Genomic DNA, 20947 nt, shown 5'->3' with positions numbered 1-20947 from the left:
AGTCCTTAGAGCCCTCCATCCCAAGGAGCTCAGCGCGAACTTGCCCTCAGCCATTCGGCGTTTGTCAGTTTTCCCACGGACCGTGTCTTGCCGCCTGCCGTCAACCGGATTTTATTGGCTGATTTTATGGACGTAGGAGTCCTCACTGCCGTCTCAGGCCTCAGTCGACACAAATCGGCTGGACTGGACAGGCTGGATATCGATTATTAGAAAGTCGGCGCTTCTTGTCCAACCACCGGTCCAGCTCAGCAATCAAATTATGGCTGGAGATGGTCCACCGCCCTCTTTCCTCGAAGCTTTGATCATACCCTTGCGGAAAAGGGAGACTCGGCGGATGCGACCGCCCGATATCCTTACTCCAAACTAGTTACAAAGTCTTCGCGAAGGTGCTGGCGACACGATTACAATGCGTGTTATTAAAAGTTACTGGTGAATTGCAGCAAGGCTTCGCACACAGTCGCCAGATGTCTCAACTTGTGATGATATGCTCGCTCAACTGAAGACTGCTACATCAGATGCAACAATCTCAGCCGACGGCAGCAGCGTGATCCTCCTGCTAGACTTCCGCAAGGCTTATGACACGGTAGATCGTGAATTCACATATGAGGATATTCGCCAATTTGGTTTCGCGGATCAGCTTATTGCTTGGCTGTAAACGAGTATTACGGCCTCATTCCTAATTAATGGGGAATAGTCTAGTCCCATCTCCGTCGTCTCAGGCATTCATCAAAGCTTTCCGCTTGCCCCTGCTTATTCCTGGTCGTGGTGGAGCTGTTAAGCGTTGCGCGGTGCAGCAATCACCAGATCTGTCAGGACTTCCAGTCCGTGGGAGACATCCTGCACCGCAAACGTTCTCGGTGTTTGTGGATGACTTGACGATCTTTCTAGACGAGGCCAGTCATCTGGAGCTAGCACTCGCGCTCGCACTTGTTCCTCGCTTTAGGACCCTATCCGGTCTTACAGCCCAACCGTCCAAGAGTCAGCTCATTTGTCTTAAATGGGCAGTGCACATTTCAGAAATGAGAGGCATTCCGGTCCTTCAACCTTCGACACGTGCGGTACTTGAGCTATCAAGTTGGACTGAGTGACTTTCACAATCGCAATTGGACGCTTTGAATTCGGAAGCATCAATGACGACTGATGACAATTTTTAGGGTGGCTACCAGTGTGGATAACAGGGTGTTGATTCTAAACTTCATCATCCTTCCGTCTATTTTGTTCACGGCGGCGGTTGTTGATATGCCTGAGTGGGCACGACGCGCTATCACAACTTGTACAATTTTTGTGGACTCATTCGACTCTTCACCATTTCAAAGGCAGGGGGTTGGTCAGGCCTTATTGGAGGTGGTCATTGAAACACAGCGTATCAAGCCCATGACAAATATATTAGCGCCTGCTGTTCGTTTGCTTATCAAAGCCGGCCGACAAGTTTGAGCATGGATCTTTATTGCTGGTCTCAGGAGGTCGAGGCTTCTTCCTGTCTTGTGACACCGTCCACAGATTCCTGGATCCGGGACGTGGAGATGCTTCTTCACCCTACGGAAGAGCAATCCACCATTCTCTGCGAGCGGATACCGTAGATACTATTACATCATACTAAAAGGCGCCAGTAGCTGGTGGGAGGAGGAAGAATGGGTTTTATCGTATCATCACACTTATCCAGTGTGCGTTTAATCGCTTTTCAGGGACACTGGGCTGGAGTAATAACCGTGGAGTCGAGACGTCAATGACCTCCCGCTGAGATCCTCCATCAACAACTGAATCGCGGCCTGCTCCATTCTCGGACCTGCACATTCGACGAACAGGGCCAACTGAATATATTTTTTGCATTACGCCGGCTGGACCTCGATCTATTCACCATTCGCAGCATAAACTACGTCGTTGGGCGACATCAATCTTGCTGGCATCATCTCCTGTCCCCATTGCGGAGGAATTGGCGCTAGAACCCTACGCTGGTTCTTTGACTTGCACCTTTTCATCTAGCTGTTATACCTGGTCCACGGTGCGACGAGGTCGGGTGATCGGGAAGTGGGCGGGGTTCCTGGACGTAGCGGACGGGTTAGTCCAACTGCAGCAGAAAGCGGAAGAAATTCGCTATTTTTTTAACGATGCACCTACGAAGTTGTTTACTCCTTCAGCCGAAAAAAGCTTCTTATGAGCCAAGCGACTGCGTCGACACGGCGTCGTAGTTTACTCCCATCCTCGGCATCATCGCCGTCGCCGAGTCGGTCGCGAATGCGTATATACGGACGTATTTCTTACGCCAAGCCTTTTCGCTTCACAAACGACTGGTTGCTGTCACATTGAGACCGCTGCTGCGGCGTTTGGACCTCGTCTGTGACTTAGATTTGTGGCAGCAGGCTGCCGCACATCGACGCCCGTAACAAGTTTGGAAGCATGCCAATGGTCTCTCCAACTATCAGGGCTGGACGTGCTACAGAATCGCCACCAAGCAACTCAACCTTTACCATACTGGCCGTCCGGCCAACAATAGTGGCCGGGCGTTATCGGCGTGTCACGGTTGAAAAAAACGTCGGTTCACATCTTTTGAGACTGCCCCAAGGCACAAGCGTGCTGGGTAAACTTATTGGACATTAGACCGGTGAACGGGACGTACGGCCGTTGAAAATGCGAAGCTTCCTTGGGAGTGTGAATCGTCCAGCGCTGGTATTACCGGTACGGCAGCGTCTTCGGATCCATCATCAACTCCCGGATGACTTGGAGGCAAGAATTGCGTGGTGGAAGCGTCTTTGGTCTATTTATGAGCAGCATTTATCTGATCAGTTAACGAGTGAGCGGAATAACGCTGTTTTTCGAGGTGGACCATTCCTTTACTTATTTAACCTTGGTTGGGTCTTCTCGTACACCATGTGTACATACGATGCAGCCCAGCACACGTATCTTATGGACCCTTAGCACGCACTTTTGCAAGTTGACGTACAATTAGGCGTCCTCCAGAGTCTGCAACACCGCGTCTAATGACGCTTGTCCGACTCTATTGCTCTCAGCCCGTCATCCGCCCTACTATGCACGAATACATCGTCCAAGTAATGGGGCGCGTAGGAAGGTTGCTGACGCATCACGTGAACCACCACTTGGTTGTATGTCGCTGGTGCGCTTTTCAAACCTTGGGGCATCACAAGCCACTTTCTAAGCATACCGGGTGCTTACTGACGTTTTGGCTATATCGGACTCTCTTATGAGTACCTGGTAGTAGCCATCTTTTAAATCCAACGCGGAAAAGATAGTTCATTTTCCATGGAGTTCAACAAAACATCTTTCCGCGGATTTGTGTTTGCGCCGGTATGGTCGCCGTGTTCAGCTTATTGAAAGCATGAATCACGCGCCATCCACCTGTGGCTTTACGCACACCAAAGGTCTGAGGCGATTTACTCTCACGTACATGTCCCGCCTTGGCTCGCTTGTCCAAGAATTCATCGATATAATCGACTTGTTTCTTCGGCAACGGCCATTGCCTGGTCACGCAATACTTGGTGCCAGGTTCCAGATCAATTATGTGCCCGATAATCCTATCGGCAGGTAGGCGGCTCGGCACTTCTTCTTGGAACACATCACGATGTTCCCACAGAACCTCAAAGAACGGACTGTCTCTCAAGGCATCCCAGCCTTGAGCAGCGAACCGTTTCTTTCTGTCCGTTTCTAGGACGCTCTCGTCCATTGTGGACGACGAGTACAGTCCACCAAGTTCTCTTTTAGAACTGGCGTGAATACTTTGTGGATCTTTCCTACCCTTAATTCAAATAGGAATAGATCTCACGACGTCTCCAAGGGTTTCACTATCTCCTTGGCAGATTTTAAGATGTGGTGGAGCTCCTTAACTGTGGAGCTGCGCTATTTTGTTTTGGGGCCTCGAACATGTGTTTGATGGCCCGTCGTCTTCAATTGAGACTGCTTGAAATTCATTCTTTTGGAGGTGCCTTTAGTCGTCCTTATCTGTGGGGTCTCTATTTTAGGGTAGCCGGACCCTGTGACTGGGAACGGTGCCGTTGCTGTCGGCTAACGCGCTCCTTTCAGTCGCTTGGAGGCTCTGGGCACTGTTCCGGTTCATGCGACGCTTGACTTCTTGTCAGCTCGCCGTCAACTGCCACAGGCTTTAGCTCTGTGCAGGATATTTCGACGCATGACTACCTCTCATCGTCCTTTTCACTACCCCAGTCTCTACGAGCTGGGTGGGACTTGGTGACGTTTGACATCCGTCAACGCACTTTCAACTGTGTTCGACACGACATCAGTTGCATATGCCTCTCGCAGGAGTGTGTCCTTCGTTGTGCTCGTAACTGTGCGTGTACGCCAGTCTATCCTTGGTTTGTGTTTGCCAACCATGGCATGCCTAAGATTGGGGTGCATATTCTACTAGAAAGGGTGGCCCATGTAGGGATAGCCTTTCCGTCTGCCATAAGCGACGAAATACCCACTCTGGAGCTTTATCGCGCAGATGCGACATGGCGAACGACACCATCCGGCTCTTGTCATCGATGAGCTGCGCCACATCGCATTGCTCCACGGCTAACAGTCAGTGAACAATCGTGTGCGCTGCGTTTTCATCCAACTTGGGCGGGTCCATCCGAATGGGCCTCGGCTGATGCGGCCGAGCGGAGAGCAGTTTAGCAGCTCTGTTGAGAGCCTTGCTCCAAGCCTGCTCTCGCCTAAGCTCATCCTGAGTCTAAGTGACATACTTCGCCGCATCATGGCTCTGTGCCTCGAACGCGATTCTTTGCTGTCTGAGCACGAACGCCTCAAACTGCTCCAACTGAGCAACATGTTGCTCACGAAGACTACTTAAGAGCCTCTCCAGAGCTTGTTCACCAAGTCGCTGCGCCATGTGCTCAGCCAAATCCCGATGATGATCGGAGAGATGGGAGAAATGAGCCCAATCGATATTGAGGCTCATCCTCACGCACACGCTCAGCGATGATCAAACTGCCCAATCCGACGTCCGATTTCCAAATTTCGTCCACAATCATAGCTATCGCCGGCAATCCGTGTCTGAGAGTAGTGATGACAGTCTGGCTGACGACGATCTGCCTCCAGTCCTCCCGCACGTTCTCCTTCGTCTTCGACCCCGTGATTTCGCCGTGATCGTTGGCCGATTCTGTTACAAGCTAAAGTTGCCCTATGTTACACAATCCCCGTTACTTACACTTTGTGTACTATGTGATGCACATGGGTGCATTCACATTAGGAGGGATGATGCCTAGCGTCATCCAAGATCCGAGTCATTTAGAATAATACGCTCAAATATCTCTACAGAGATGGCATTTATGATTGGTTAAAATAGGTTATATATCCAATACTATTAACTATAAATCAGTCTGATAATTACTTTCTAGTACACAAGTGCGCACGTGGAGCCGGATTACCGCTCCCGTGATGTCACTTAACTAAGGCGTCTAGTTATTTGGGTGGGGTGCTTGGGCGCCCGACAACTACCTCACTGCACGTGAGAGAAGACGGTCAACCCGCTTCCTCGCTGTGCTAAGGTATGTGCTTAAGTAGAGTGTGGCCGCAATAGACGTGCCCGCCTACAGTAGGTAGCACTTGCAGCTTTCTAGACAACTGCAACTTCAATATGTGTCACGTGATTGGCCAAAAAACGAGAATGTCCATATTAAATCATAGGGTAGCACTGGCTGTAAATTATGCAGTACTGTAGCTTGATTTTTTTTTAGATTAAGCTTGCGATATTAATTCGTATGAAAAGACCAGCAACTTGGGAGTGCCTCGACAAGCCGGTGCTGATTCTTGCTTCTAAGCATGTTCTGAGGTCATGAAGCAATCCTTGAATCAACTCTATTACTTATAGGAGTAGGAGTAGCAACTAGCGTTTCTTGAAGAATTTTGTCAGCTCACTACATAACAATTTAATATTAGTAACATTGCTGCTCTTTCAATAGAAAATGGTACTAGGTCTATTTTATTTCTTGCCAAGCATTCGAAGTATGTTTTTACGGATCTTGCCTTGCACAAATACGGGCTTGCCCAGACGACGAATGCGCTCGCGCGTCTTCTTCGTTGCAATGTGACGTTTATTGGCCTGTGCACGCTTGACAAGACCATTCCGGTTCACCTTAAAGCGCTTCTTGACTGCCGACTTGGTTTTGAGCTTGTAGCCCATAGCACGAGCTTGCAGCTGTGGAAAGCACATGCCTGTGCGCATAGCTAGCGTTGAAACAAAAAGTAAGGGAGCGCACGAGACCGGGGCCGTGGTACGAAAGCGCGGCATTTGAGTGGCGAGGGGTCGTGCGACAGACAGAGCTCCAAATTGGCGGACAAGGGATCTGAAAGAGTGGCACAAAAGCATTAACAATGATCACTGACGTGTATGATGCCAGCAAGTAATCGAGAGCTAACCGGAAGAGCGCCATCGCCGAGTCGGCTTTGTTATCTAATGGACGCTAGTAGAAAATCATTTCCCCATTGGATTGGATGATGCAAACCGAGATCACGCTTGTAATTGGTTAAAATCCTCGCCCACTTCCTTAATCGTTTCTGCAACTTCACTACGACACTCTACCTCTCTGTCTTTAGCCTTAAGCCCCTTCTTCTGCCTTTCATCCTAATACACAGGATGGACATTGGTGCACACTGCTCCATGCCTGCGTGTAATCAGCAGGACTTCCTTCCATTCACGTGCGATTGCTGCAGCGGCGTCTTTTGTCTTGAGCATCGGACCTACGACACTCACGAGTGTCGTCAAGCTGGCAGCCACGACCGCCGCGTGGTGCAATGTCCTGTGTGTAAGCAGCTCATTCGATGGACGGCTGCGCAAGATGTGAATGCTGTTTGGGAGGACCACGTGCGTGTGGGATCATGCACGCGTGAGAAGTATTATCGTCAGCAGCAGCTGAAACAGAAGAAACCAAAGAAAAAGCGCTGCGCTGCTAACGGTTGCCGTGAGTTGCTGCTTGCATCAAACCAGTTCCATTGCAACAAATGCGCTCAAGACGTGTGTCTTAAGCATCGATTCGAGGCTGATCATGATTGCGAATCAAAGAATCAGGCTCAGAGGCAGCAGTGGCTTGGAGGTCTGACGTCTCGACCTTCGAGCTCTGCAAAACCAAAGAACTTCCAGCAGAACGCACAGAGTGTTGCAGGCTTGGTTGTCAAGAGTACAAAGTCAGCCGTGTCTTCGGTCGTTCAGACTGTTAAGGCTGCTGGAAATGCGAGCAATGCAAGCGCCGATGTGTGCCCCATGTGCCAGCAAAGGTTCGCGTACGTTAGTCAGCTAATTGCGCATATAAACCGTGCGCATCCGGACACGGCGGTTCCTAGACGACTATCTGCTTCTACTGTGCCGCGTCATACTGACCAAGTAGGTCCAAGTGGCCATGAAGTGTGTCCTCAATGTCGCGCTATCTTTTCTACAGTCACGGCTCTAATTCAGCACGCGGAAACGGCACATACAGAGGCTGTGACTACGGAACAAAACGTTCGTGACCAAGACAAATGCTGCATGATGTAGGTATAGTAGACGTCGCCATCTTGCGATTCGGTTTGGTGTGAATAGGATTTCACGGTAAAAAGATTATTTATTGCTAGCCGCTGCTACCTGGTCAGGTGTATCGCTTCGGCTCGGACTCTGCGACGTTCTTAACCCGACTTAAAAAGCAAAATGGCCACCTGGCCCAAGTAAAAATAGATGAAGTGCTTCGTTTCGTGCGTCACGTACGAACCGAAGTTGCGTCCTACGATACAGTGCCATGTGGGGTTGTACTTCTTGTCGAACTCTTTCTTGATAAAAGCAGCAATGTCTTTTTCAATGTTGTACATCTCGAGCGCCTGACTCGCACAGTCCACAGCATCCTGCTGCATATCTTCCTGCATGTCTGCATTCTTGATTACGGCCTTGCACTCAGACATAGCGCTCTACCACTAGCTTCGGAACTGAGGTACGAAAAGGCTTAGTTTTGCAAAACCGCACCTTTTTTTGTTTTTGACGTATACTTGATAGATTCAATTAATTTACAATAATCAGCGACTGTTTCTTGTTATACTCCAATAATTGTTTTAGACTAAAAAGTTCAATCCGTGTGGCTGTTTTAATATTGCTCTTACATCCGATGTCCGCCTTGGAGTGGTCGATTCGCGTAAGGAAACCGTAATCTGTGTGAATTAGCGTCAGAATTCGCGAGAAGTCTAATCGTGGGTGTTTCAGATACAGCCTGCTTGCCATACAAGGACAACGTGTGTCCAAGCTACTATGAATGAGAGTACGACATCCTTGCCGATAAAGCTTGTTTGTTTTTGCCTCCAAACCGACCGACCGCCCTTGTCACAAGACTTAAGTATTACATTGAAGCCTGGAAAAGGTTATACCGGTAATATTAAATTTCAATACATTTTAAACATACTTTCAAATGTCAAAAAAGAGGATGTTTTGGGCTCAAAATTCTTTATTGAAATTATTTTCATCGAGTAATATTTAGCTTTTTCAAGGCATCCGCAATGCATGGGCACCTCTGTGTATTGCCGGAAGCTTTTAGCGTGCGAGACCCACGTTTACAGTTCCGAAGTGGACAAGTGGAGAGAACTAAATGTCAGCACTATATTAAAAAAGACTTTTTGTTGTAATTACTATTTCATCAAGATAAGAGCATGATTCGAATTGTGTCCTTCTATGGTAAATTCTGCGCACGTTAATATTGTCCAAAACATGACACTCGATCTAGCCGTAGAGGCGCCATGTTCTCCATCCCTTAACGCCGTATCATTCGTGCTACTGCACCATGACGGTCACTTTCGTCTCGTAAGGCGGACACTACGTGATTTCCAATACTTAGCGGGGCAGTTGCAGCTTGAATCGAGGACAAATGGAACCTCTGACTCATTTTCATCTCTACTATCGGCAATTGGGGCATACTGCGATGACAAACCAAGTTTCTACCCTTCGAAACAGCTTGGGATTCGACTAGCATTTGTATTAGAAGGATTTCTACGTTCATTAATGGCAGATTGCGAGATTTATTCGTTATCTGGTGCTGTCAAAACCTTTTTTAATGCAAATTTTCTAACAAGCCACAAAAGCTACAGAGATGTCGTAGAGAATCAAATAAGCGCAGCTGGGGAAGAATTACTAACTGAAAAAGTTACTCCTGGTTGTATGCTTGAGCATCCAGTGGCCGTTGACGAGAACCAGCTCGTGGTGTGGAAATTTACGTCTCAAGGCACTGGAATCGAGTTTAGCGCCGCATTTAAAAGTGGTGATGATACTTTGATCCACACAGATCCGTTTAGTGTCCGAGATAATGCAAAATTAGACTTTCGAGAGGCAATAACTGAAGTCTTTTATTACCGGACACTCTGCGAATTCATGACTGAGAATGAAGAAAAAGGTTTTGTGTATGGACACTTTGTAACTCGAAAGCGTGGTGTAGTGACGTTGGAATGGGAAAACGTAGACACGAGCAGTGTAATTAGCAAGCCATTGCAATTTCAGGTAAAGGTCTTACCGTTGTTTCATGCGGCGGAAGTGCTGGACGTTGCAAGTGAGTTGAATCGTGTGAATACTGTCGAGTGGCTGCATCATTTTGTAAGTGCATCGGATGTTACGTCGCTGAGCGAGATCCTCGATTGGCAAGACGACGAAAATGAAGCAACGTTAAATAAAGTGAACAATTTATCCGACGAAAATCTTGAAAAGACGATGCAAGTTGAGACTGCTACGCTAGAAGAACAAACGTCTCAGCTTGAAGCGCAAGTGGTTCGTACGGCTTCTTGTTTTGTAAGTACCTATTGCATAACTGTATGTGGTATTCTATAGATGCATCTTGAAGCGAGTCTCACGCTTACAAAGAAGGAGCTCAAGAGTGCATTGGACCGCGTTCAGATTAGTGATGAGATTTATAAAGCCAATTTGGAGGCCATCACCCAACTTCAATGTGACAGCGTGGCAAGCAAGGTATCGAAAAGCTCAGCAAGGACTCCACGTGCTGCAAATTTAGAAATGCCACCAGAAAGACAATTGTCAACTGAGTTAGAGCAAGCCCAAAGATTATGTGCCAGCTTCCAAGAGCAGTGTCTATGGCGATCCGTCAAGAATATGGAGCTTGAAGGGCACTTAGCAGCGATTCAAATCGAGGCGGCTTCATGGCGTGAAAAATACGCTCAGCAATCGGCAAAATTGACCGAGCTGGAGAAGCAAAACTCCACGCTACGGGCTCACAAGACGATGTTAGTACAGGAGGTCAAGCGCTTGCAGCCGTACTCACAAGTAAATTTAGCAGCACTCGTTCAGGAAGCGCAGGAGGCACGGATGATGCAACGTAGTTTGCAAGCTAAAGTAGCCACGTACAAGCAGCTTCATCCAGCAATTGGAAAGACTACTGCTGAGACGAGTGCTTCCGGTTTCGTGCTTGTCGAGGCTTCTGACGAGGAAGCGTGATTGTGCGCATCCAGACGCATTAGCATTAATATCTGCTTGATTCCTTATTGGCGCAAATTTTTGAGTCATTCGGCAGTTTATTGAAATATAAGGTTTCATGTCATACAACCGAATTGGAAATTTTGGAAGACCTTTTCGCCAATAAAGTTCAGCATCGACTCGATATCCAAATTAGAATATTCCTATGCACAAAGAAACTACTATATTTCATGTACCGGTATAGGGCGTCGAGTTTATTCACGAGTTAAACCATCGAGAGATCGGCGAGCCGCCTCAACGTCGTGACTCGAGTCAATCTCGCCCAGTTCCGAGGCCTCATCGGCTATTACAACTATCCGGGATTGTGTTATATTTAGATTTCACGTTGTCAGACTACACAGCATCCTTGGCACTTTGCTGTTGCGGTGCAAAAGAAAGTTCTTTTTACTTAATTGAGGTCTAGATGCCCATGATCTACCGTCGTAATCGGGGACTATCGCCTACGCGAGAGCTTAACGACATCACACGGGGCGTTAAATCAAGAATTCTTGATACGGACGCATCTCTCGTAGGGCACGCAAGACGCTGGTGGATCGGACGCGGCGTACTGTTGGCATCTCAAAAAGTGTGCCAGACTATATGGCTCGCTGGACTCGTATACGCGTTTCTTGGTCTGCCCGTATTAGGTCGAGTGCTGAACTTTGTACGCTTTGTGCACCGTTTTCCAGTATTTAAAATATTTCAAGGACTTGTGGTAGGAATGTTGCAAGACGTGGCCATTTTGCTCCAGGCCTCTACCTGTATTTGTCTCGTCAAAATATTATTTGGCTTGGACATCTTGACGCCACAGGGTTTAAATTATACACGAAATCACTTCTACAGTGGCTTTTTACGAGATCGAACCGGTAGCACGAGGTTTTTACCGGTTTACATGCCAGTATTAGCCACTGAATATGACCTTCGAGACGATAGCATAGAAGCATTGGTATCAGGTGTAGGTACGAACCACCGAACGTTATTGAGTTTAGGTGCAGCAGCCAATCGTCCGGCTTTTGTGGCAAGAATCAGAAGAGGTCTACACACCCTCGTAATTGTGACTCTTCTACTGCTCATTCTTATAACGGCCACTATTGCCAGTGTCGCGGATTTTTGCCTCCAAGTGACAATGCATCCAAGACTCAATCGCGCATTTGTGACAATATTTTTTAATTATATGAAGCAGTTTACAGCCTCGCTTACCGACGAGGAAGTGATGACGAGGACAGTCATTGGATCCTGGGTCGTTTATGTGGTATTAATGACTGCTTTAACGTGTGGAATTTACACGGGGAAACTCCCGCTCGCGTCTGATTTTCTTCGACTGTCCGATGCTCTCTGCTGTTGCGTGGGTCGACCTTTTGTTACACGAAAAGACTCCATGGGATCTTCGGGGACGTACGCGCCCAACTTGTTTGCATCAAATTGGCCTTACGTAGACAAACCGACGCGACTGCAGAGACGCAATAGTACAGGATGTAGCCAAATGTCAAGTGGAAGTAGTCACGGAAGCTCTGGTGGACATGCTGCAGCAGTCGTACCCGGTCCGTGCACTTTTGGCTACGGGTTACATACAAAGTCGAGTCCATTGATGTTATTAAGTCGGTGCCTAGTGGCAAGCTTGCTGGCAACTGGTATAGCGTTGTCAGCTTCCGTGTTTTTGAATGGAAAAGGTGGCGTCGATATGAAATTGATGAATAATGCGATGTTTGCGCTACAAGCCGAACAATTTTTCTATCACGCAACAGCGATTCATCGGGAAGAAATCAATTGTACTGCAGCCAGTAGCGCTTTACGATCAACTTTAGGGATCTCGGAGAAGTACGAAGTCGCACATCTTGGGAATGATGACCACTGTGCCTTGCTGTGGCGTAAAACTACAGCCTATGAAGGCGAAACTTTGTTTCGAGTGAATCTGAATGAGTCACATTCGCATAGTACCGAATTAAAAGCAATGGAGAACGATTTAACCGAGGCCATTGATACAAAAGATACTGCACGAACGCCAAACATTATTGTCATTAATATGGAGTCGTGGCGGCATCTTGATATCGGGGTACTTGGCGGAGCTGCGAAGAAAACGTTGAGTGGAAAGACCGCTACTCCTCACTTTGATGAGCTGGCGAAGACTGGCGTGCTTTACACCAAACACTATACTCCGTGCGTTCAAACGTCGCGTACGCTCTTGACAACTCTATTTGGTATGTTGCCATCCTGTACCGAAACGACTGCATTGAAGGAATACAGCACGACGTTGAAGGTTCGAGGTCTTCCACACTTTTTGAAGCAACGGGGCTACTTTAATCTCTTTTGGAGTGCCGTCGATCTTACGTGGGAATATTGGGACAAATTTCTCCTTGAGAATGGTTTCGACAAGCTCGTGGATGACCTGAAAATCCGCACGATGTTGCATGAGACGCGTAACTACAAGAATAGTCCAGATGATCATTTTTCGTGGGGAATGCATGACGACCTGTCGTTTGAAATGTTGCTGTACGCCATTGAATCGGCTCATAATGCGTCGAAAAATGCACCAGCGACTGTTTTGAATGGTACCACGAATATCCTTTTTAGTCATGAAACGGATTTCGTCAATAAGACTGCAGTCAAAGGAAGACACGACCACGGTGCTTCCTCAAATGTGCAAAACTCGTCGACTATGCGTGTAGATCCTACGAAGGTGGCACTTTCTGGTTGGGAAGGACTCCAGTCGCCGTTCTTTATCGACATGTATAGTATTACGAGCCACAATCCATGGGCGCTACCCAAGTTTTATGACGTCCCGGATTTGTCGGAATTGTACACGCACTCCAATCAAAAGTATCTGGATTCTTTGTATTTCTCCGATGAAATGCTTGGTACTTTTATTGCAGCATTGCGATCGAAAGGACTGATGAAGAATACCCTTGTGATTATTGAAGGAGACCACGGTTACGGTCGATTAGAGCACGACAATAACCCATCGAGCGCCGAGTCGGGTGTGTGGGACGAAGCATCGAGGGTGCCGTTTCTTTTACTTGCCGATGATATCCTTCGGGAGGAAGATAAGGGGACCGTCGTGAATCAATTAACAATGCAGTCGGACCTCATGGCGACAATTGCAGATATTTTGGGGGTTACGCCAGAACAACCACTTTACCAACACGGTTACGGCCATTCAATGATGCGCCGTCGTGGCCACTCGGAAGCAGGAGCCAATGAAGCTGGGAAGGGCAAGAAGGTCGCCGTGAATGCAAAAGCAAATAGTGCACAAATGGAGAATCTGCAGGAGCGACGTGTTGTTCTGTGTAACCCATTTGATGGCATGAGTAAGGGGGTACGCACCGAGGAGCTCAAGTATGTGTTTCATCCAGATGGGTCTTTTAATGTGTTTGAGCTGGCAAATGACACGGGGGAGAAAAAATCCTTACAAACGGGTTTTGACGTGGAAGAGATGGAAGATGGGATCCGTGACGTGTTTGAGTACGTCACGAAAGTTGTGGATCTGAACCAGTTTCTATTTGAAGCGAACCGGTTTGTCACGATACTGCCACCGGCCGTCATATCTGCTTTCGACGACGTTGACGCACTTGAGCGCGAGGTTAAGGGGTCTCAAGCAAATAATTTAACGATAGATGATGAAATGGGGCACGCAACTTAGTACTTTGCTTGAATGAAGCAAACATTGTAGTTCACTAAAGATGATGCAGGGTAGGTTCGAATCGACAGTGTCACAGATTGGGCGTGCGACACCGTACGCAACCACAATAGAAGGTCGCCAAAGAAAAACCCGAAGCCCCATCGAAATAAATATTTCCGCATTAAACCCCTTAATACGACAAATTTCAGTCTTTGCTATCCACAGCTTCAAGGAGCTGGTCAGCATGACTTATTATATATAATACCTGCGTATAATGACATTCTCTAGCAGCATATGGACATCTCAGACCTTGGCGGTCTTGGGTACGGGTTGATCAAAGCTTCCGTCTGAGACAATTAACGTTGTATCAGACTCCAAATGAAAGCATCACTACAGCACCACGGACAGCTCAACGACGTACAGGCAATGACGGAAACGGAGCTAAACCGCCTTGGATCTTTTCGAGCTGAAAACATCACGTCATTTTCGGATTCCTATTTACAAGCACACACGTTCATTAAATAATAATGAAAGACAAAGACAAGTCGGTTCCGTACGCGGCCGCTTTCATGCCTCTCTTCAGGTATCGGTGATAGTAAAATAGGCTTCAGAGTGGGCCAATTGAGTCCTAGATCATTTTCTGTAAGAATGGGCGCGGGCTCGTAGCCCAGCCAGCGCGCTTGCGAACGCCGCATAGCCTTGCGGTACCGCATGAGCCGATACATCCAAAATACCAGCAGCCCCAACGCCGTGACGCAAAGAAGTACCAGAGTCAGCTTTGCTACGCCCCGCTCCATGCTCCTCGACGGGGCTTGCCGTCGGCCTCGGAAGTGAAGAAACACTATGCTCTTTTCCAATATTTGCACGCCGCGAACGTGTGCCTGTCACTATCCGAGGATGGTGTCGTTATCTTAGCATAAACCAAATTAGGAACTTTTTTCCGAGTGGAAAAGACTGCAGCTGTTGCGTAACACATTTAGATTCCTTCTATTGGTGTCAAATGTGATCAATATAACAAAAAGGATACAGTAAGTACGCCCCCTATGCTACGGCAATAGTGGCATACTGAAGGCTCCTTTGAAGAAATCGGTAAGGAGGATGCATACAGGAAGAAAAGTAATAACAAATATTAAACAGGGGTACTCGCATATCACGCAGATACACAAGCCGCCTATCAGCAAGTCAATAGAAGCTTTTATCCAAATATCATACTACTGGGAAAGAAAGTTATAGCTCGAGTCGTGATTGGAGTGGTGTCGCACCTTCCCTTCAGGTGAACGTAATATGGCTACATTCCAAAATGATAAAACGTATTTTTACACAAGGTGAATATACAAAGAGCACAATGAATCACGACAAAGGCGTCGATTGGCGGGGTTAATTTAAACATTAATCAACCAATCATTAGAGCAGATGCCTCATTGCATCAATATTACCAAATTGATTAGTATCGGAATTATTAAGTTAAAATTTATGAAGATAATAATTTTGTACTTCTTTATTTATTTCCTTCATAAGAAATAATATTTTATGCCTTTTATAGGAAATAAAATTTATGTAATGGAACAACCCCTTACATCAGCCCCCCCCTTAACCAACAGTCACAAAAGTGACTGATGTGGAGTGACAGAGAAATACTTCAAGTCTTTCGCAGTAAATTTTTCCATTACTGTTTTTCTTAAACTTCAATTTATTGCATTTTTGATTTTGTTCAAAAACCAATTCGTTTGCACATGGTACCGAAACCCGTGTGCGTCGCTTGTGAGGTAGCAAAGCTGGAAGCCGCACGGCTCAGCGCAGCTATTAGCGACGTAAATGTTTCAGCTGAAGCATTAGCGACTTTTGCGGGGAAAAGCCACCTCCTACTCCAGTTGGAGGTGACTGGTATAAGTCACTTGTTGCTCTCATTGCATGGGGCGGTGACAAGTCACATGCTTCTCCCATTGTGGGCGACTGGGCGGAGTCGGCGTCATCGCCCGACTCGGTGACAACTGGCAGCTGTAAGTACTCCGGATTGACCAGGGCTACGTCCGTTAAACTTTCGGGCTCTTACGTGACAACAATGAGGTTATAACGAAGGTGTTGACATTCGTCAGACCCTTTTGGTGCGGAGTCATGTTGTGATAACTCCTTGGACGACAACAACTCTGGTGATCAATATGCATCACCAGGAACAAAGAGATCGTAAAATTCACTTCGGTAGGCATGCTTCTGGTGGTGCTAGTATGCATCAACAGGGACGGAGTGATTCTAAGGATCACTCCGACAGTAATGTTAGCGTTGACGTTAACATGAACCAACGGGAGAGGGACCGCAATGTATCGCGGTACGCTTCTGAAAAGAAGCCTTGGTTTCCCTCGAGGGGTTACCTAACCCGTTAAACTGGTATGACCAACAATCGATACCATATACCGTTATTTGATTCATCCAGGCTCCACAAGCCTGGTGAGGACGAGACGGAATTCTTTATCGATGACTTTTTTCGCTATCGATAGTAGTCTGTGCACGCTACAAGCTGCTCCGCTTTTCTAGAGTGGCAGGGTTACCTTGCCTGACTCATGCCCATGCTGTTTAAAGGGTACAGGTCATGCTCCCTAAGGAGGCATACTTCCTTAAAGACCCGCATTGGAGGACGCACATCGCTTGTGAGATGCGCGAAGATATTTAGAACCTCAGTTGCTTTTCGAGCACACAAGCGCTCGATCTCTGATGAAATCTCTGTCGAGGAGGATAAGTCTCGTCGTACAGTTGCACGAAACCCGGTACGTCCATCAAAGTTGGGAACCTCGTTCCCAAACTATCATGCGAGGGTGGATATCCTCGCCAACAAACAAGATTACTCGTTCGAACTCCTTTCACCTCACGGTGATTCAAGAAGCGTTCAACAAAGAAAAGCCTTTCACCACTCGAATTCGTCAATGGATGTGGAAAGGGAATGAAAGTCGAGCCCGCCTCGTTCGCCTAACCCGAGTCAACACCGTGACTTGGATCACGTCCTCCATTATGTATGGGAGGACATTGATCACGATCAAAGCCGTCGTCGCAAATTAGCGGTGACGGTCGACAGTGTTTCTCGTAACCAGTTAAAAGATTTAGCTCAAGTTGCGGCTGATTAACTAGCAAACAACGGGCACATCAATCCCTTCAAAACGATCCAGTGACAGCACTTCAAAATATTAAAGCGTTAAAGGATGCAGTGGAAAGTCTGGTTAGTGAAAAGTAAACTACTATCCTGCTTGGGCTTAAGGCCATCAGGCTTTAACCGATGCCTTAGTGCGTGCCGGTTTATTCGGAATCGGAAGAAGCCTCGTACCTAATGGTACGGGCGGAGACACCTGGCATGAAACATAGGATGCGTACGCATCCTACGAGGCAGCTCGATCGTGTACGCATTGCCTTGGCAGTGCAGTACACGAAACGGGCCGATACACCTGAGCAGTAATTTATTACTGCCCACATTCGTCACTACTTGTTTTGGTAGATTTACCGTAGACATTAGGATTAGATCATTAACATTAAATGAAAGAATGTTTGCTCTTGCATTTTGTTGGAGTTTTGTTTCGTCGGTTCTTCGCATCAGCGATGGAACCCTGTACGAAACGGACCACTGCTTCTCTACCCAGCAGGAATAATCCTGCTGAATCGGTTTTGCTTTTGTCTTCAGTGCGACCGGTGCGCACTGCGGAGATGTCAATCTCCTCATTTGTACGAACATTATTGTTCTCGCTTATATTATTTTTATCGATATTGAGGCTTACAGCATCGTTATCAAAGTCAGTTGAGCGCAGCTCTAAAACAGAGACCGGCTGTGTTTGAGTCGCTTTGCCAGGTTGGCAAGCGATATAGTTGCCAGTGAATCTGGAGACTCGATCTGAGACCAATTCCCATGCAACCCATGGGGTAGAATTATAGTGTAAGAAAACACACGATGTCATCCTATGGTTGTGATCGACTGCAGGACTGCAGCAAGATGTTCCATTTTGCTGAAACGATAAACATACTCAAGAATACCATGATCGGCTTCGGAGAATCCGAAGACGAAGTCCATATATACGGACTGCCAACACTCTTCTGAAAATAACAGAAATTGTAACGCGCGTTGACAAACTTCGCAAGCACGTACGTTCCTGCGGACAAAATCATACTGGCGTGGCCAATGGAAGTCGCTACTTATCGTGAGATAGGTTTTTCACGTTAAATTTGACCACCTAGTGGTGCATCGTGGCACTCATACATGATACGTAGACGCAAATCTTTATGGGTGGGGATGACGACACGAGGTGTGTCGCCAGCATTGGTTGTGTAACACAGCAACCTACTATCGATCTGTTAAGGGTCTTACATAATTTCGACAATCTTTGCAAGGATTGTTGGGATGGATTTTAAAGCTAAACCATCTAAATTTTCAAAGAATTATTTCCCTGATAGGCTCTTCTAACGTCGTCAAGTAATGTTGACGACGGAACGCTTTTATTGCAAACAGTGGGATAATCCTAACTATTGTTCGCGCGGCCACTTCAATATTAGACCGGCGCGTAAGCGCATCAGCGACGAGCTTAATTCATCCTGGTATATTCAACGGAGAAGTTGTACCTTTCGAAGAAAGACAACCATCTCGCCATTTTGCGATAGATGTGGAGTGTTTACGGCCGTGCGTAGGGACGCATATGCCCTACAAACAATTAATGGCTTACCTCGCAAGGCACTAATTAAACTTAGCCAGTGTATATTCTCATAGTAAGGAGTTCCTTGTCATGTACTAGGTACTTGCGTTCAGCTGGTTGAAGCGACGACACGTAAGCGTGCTCTGTCGGTAACACAAGCAAGTCGTATCAAACGTGGCTATGTGTCGGGTGACATACCACTTATGCCCCCTCAATTCAATGGCCTCGTGCCAACGGGCCTAGAGCATTGCTCGTAGAGCGTGATATTAGAGACGCACATGTTTATTATGGCGTCTATGAGCATGGAGGACTTATTTTCCTGATCCTGGTCGTGTTGCATTCAAATGAAACGCTCGACCAAATTTTGACTTAATAGTTCCAATATTACCAAATTTGGTAATATTGACGTGAAAAGACATCATATCTATTAATTGGCTGGTTTAAGTTTGAATCAACATCCCTTACAATGTGAATGCACCTATGTCATCACATACACGAGGGTCGGTCACTTTGTGAATCACATCCGAGTGGTAGGTCTAAGTACTTCACATTAAGTCATTGACCATCCTATTGAGTACACCAAGTTTACTTTACGGGTTTGTGTAAGATAAGGCAAGTTAAGAACAAAAAATTACATTTTGTAACATCGTCAACGGGAGGAGCGAGGGATAGCGAGCTACTTTACGCGCTGCTTTTAGTCCTCTCAACCACTCTTGCGACCAGTCTATGTGCAACTTTGTCATCACACGGCGCCTGACATGCCATCTCACAGGGGCAAAGCTGATGGGTCGTCTGCAAATACACCCGCATAACCACGCACAAAACGCACACGCAGCGATAAATCACCGCCGTCACTTAGTGCCTTAGTTGCAAAGACGACAGCTACTACTGCTGCTGTCGCGCTGCTAGCTGGACTATTAATCCATCCTACTTTCGCAGTGAGGATGTAGATGTGTCGCCTATTGTTGACGACAATGAGTCGACACCGCTTTTATCATATCATAGTAGTAATGAGCACAGCGAGCTAAGGGCAAGAGTGATGGCGCTATATTGCCCATCCAAACTTCACCCATTGCTTCTAATATGGAGAAGCCCGACGTTCCGATGGCATACTTGCCTTACGTCAACGAGGCAACTGTCTCTTCGGCTGCGCTAGCTAGCGCAGCGACCATTCATGAGATCTCTGCCCATATAGGTACGGCTGCTTCTCAGTTGCGTAAAACCTCAACATCTGCCGTTCAGACGATCATACACAATGGGTCTGGCGCAGAAGAGCCTGAGCGTAAAGCTTTACCGACGGATCGTGAATGTGTCCAGTCGTATTGAACGCGGCTATGCGACTGATAACATACCACCAATACCACCTCCATCCGAATAACCTTATTCGGATGGAACTAGTGCGACGGTCCATGAGCGCGCTACTACAGATTCACAAAGATATTATGGCATCTACAGTTCATAGAAGGCGAAAGGGAAATCACTTGGCCGTGTTTCTCCGATCCCGGTTGTGTTGCATTCGCAGGAATCAACCGACCATTACGAAGCTGTTTTCCTGCCCCGCTTTCAGTCACATTCCGATGTGGCGAAACAACGGTCGCAGCGAATTAACTTCGCTCGCTTGCGGTTGAGAAAAATCATGGGGTGGTGCTGTACCATAGATGTGCATCCCTACGTGGCGAGTACTGCTCTGAATACCCCTGCTCGCGGATGACGCTAGACGTCATCCCTTTCAATGTGAATGTTCCTATGTACATCACATACAAAGGGTGGGTCACTTTGTGATCCTGACCCTAGTGGCTGGTCAAATTACTTTACAAGAAGAAATTAACTTCCCACTAAGTGTACTTAACGAGTGTGTGACATTAAGCACTTGAACCCGTTACACAATGAGTAACTCTACATTCTAACATCTTTCCAAGCTACTTTTAAAGGCAAGACAACTGAAAAGAATTGACTATGTTGTTTAGATAAGAAGACATATAATACAATTGTGCGTTCGACGTTCACAAGCGAATAATAGTATTTACGGGAGTATCAATTTGTTTGAAGATAGTGGTCATGTTATTTGTCTACTGATTGTTGTGAGTGGTAAAATACGAGCTCATTCTCGACCAAATTCTAGTAAAGTAAATTGAGGATCTGCATTATAGCTAAGTGGATCGCACAGAGTGCGTAAGGACCATTAAATGAGTAGACTAGACTTCCTTCGGCTTAATTTACATCCGTTGTGTAACGGGGCACTCTTTG

At 46.9% G+C, this 20947-nt stretch overlaps 5 protein-coding genes across 5 annotated transcripts; 3 read left to right on the top strand and 2 right to left on the bottom strand.

Annotated features, from left to right (window-relative positions):
- Nucleotides 1-5935: 5935 nt before the first annotated feature.
- CCR75_007305 (uncharacterized protein) lies at nt 5936-6244 on the bottom strand (the record flags this gene model as incomplete). Its single annotated transcript, XM_067965366.1, has 1 exon — nt 5936-6244. One exon carries the CDS (start codon nt 6242-6244, stop codon nt 5936-5938), a length of 309 nt encoding a protein of 102 aa, XP_067816427.1.
- Nucleotides 6245-6589: 345 nt separating this feature from the next.
- Nucleotides 6590-8123, top strand: CCR75_007306 (uncharacterized protein; the record flags this gene model as incomplete). The annotated part of the gene is given in 4 exon segments (XM_067965367.1): nt 6590-7479; nt 7493-7520; nt 7561-7910; nt 8033-8123. 4 exon segments carry the CDS (start codon nt 6590-6592, stop codon nt 8121-8123), a joined length of 1359 nt encoding a protein of 452 aa, XP_067816430.1.
- A 551-nt stretch (nt 8124-8674) lies between these two features.
- CCR75_007307 (uncharacterized protein) lies at nt 8675-10650 on the top strand (the record flags this gene model as incomplete). The annotated part of the gene is made up of 2 exons (XM_067965368.1): nt 8675-9721; nt 9782-10650. 2 exons carry the CDS (start codon nt 8675-8677, stop codon nt 10400-10402), a joined length of 1668 nt encoding a protein of 555 aa, XP_067816429.1. The 3' UTR covers nt 10403-10650.
- Nucleotides 10629-15072, bottom strand: CCR75_007308 (uncharacterized protein). Its single transcript, XM_067965369.1, has 3 exons — nt 14594-15072; nt 14458-14530; nt 10629-14383 (listed from the first exon to the last, which is right to left on the bottom strand). The coding sequence occupies exons 1-3, from the start codon at nt 14831-14833 to the stop codon at nt 14340-14342; spliced, it is 357 nt and encodes a 118-aa protein (XP_067816426.1). The 5' UTR covers nt 14834-15072; the 3' UTR covers nt 10629-14339.
- Nucleotides 10851-14057, top strand: CCR75_007309 (uncharacterized protein; the record flags this gene model as incomplete). The annotated part of the gene is made up of 1 exon (XM_067965370.1): nt 10851-14057. The coding sequence occupies one exon, from the start codon at nt 10851-10853 to the stop codon at nt 14055-14057; it is 3207 nt and encodes a 1068-aa protein (XP_067816425.1).
- Nucleotides 15073-20947: the final 5875 nt, after the last annotated feature.

This window comes from Bremia lactucae, linkage group LG14 (assembly GCF_004359215.1).
Source record: "Bremia lactucae strain SF5 linkage group LG14, whole genome shotgun sequence".
Taxonomy (NCBI): Eukaryota; Oomycota; class Peronosporomycetes; order Peronosporales; family Peronosporaceae; genus Bremia; species Bremia lactucae.
This window is presented reverse-complemented; position numbering and strand designations above follow the sequence as displayed.

Bases quoted from the DNA above. Each gene is read 5' to 3' on its own strand.
- CCR75_007308 (XM_067965369.1), bottom strand. From the start codon at position 14,833: ATGGAGCGGGGCGTAGCAAAGCTGACTCTGGTACTTCTTTGCGTCACG. The intron at 14,531-14,593 runs GTACGGAACCGA...GCTTGTAAATAG, and splicing joins AGAGGCATGAAAGCGGCCGC to GAATCCGAAAATGACGTGAT. The intron at 14,384-14,457 runs GTACGTCGTTGA...TAATTGTCTCAG, and splicing joins CTCCGTTTCCGTCATTGCCT to ACGGAAGCTTTGATCAACCC.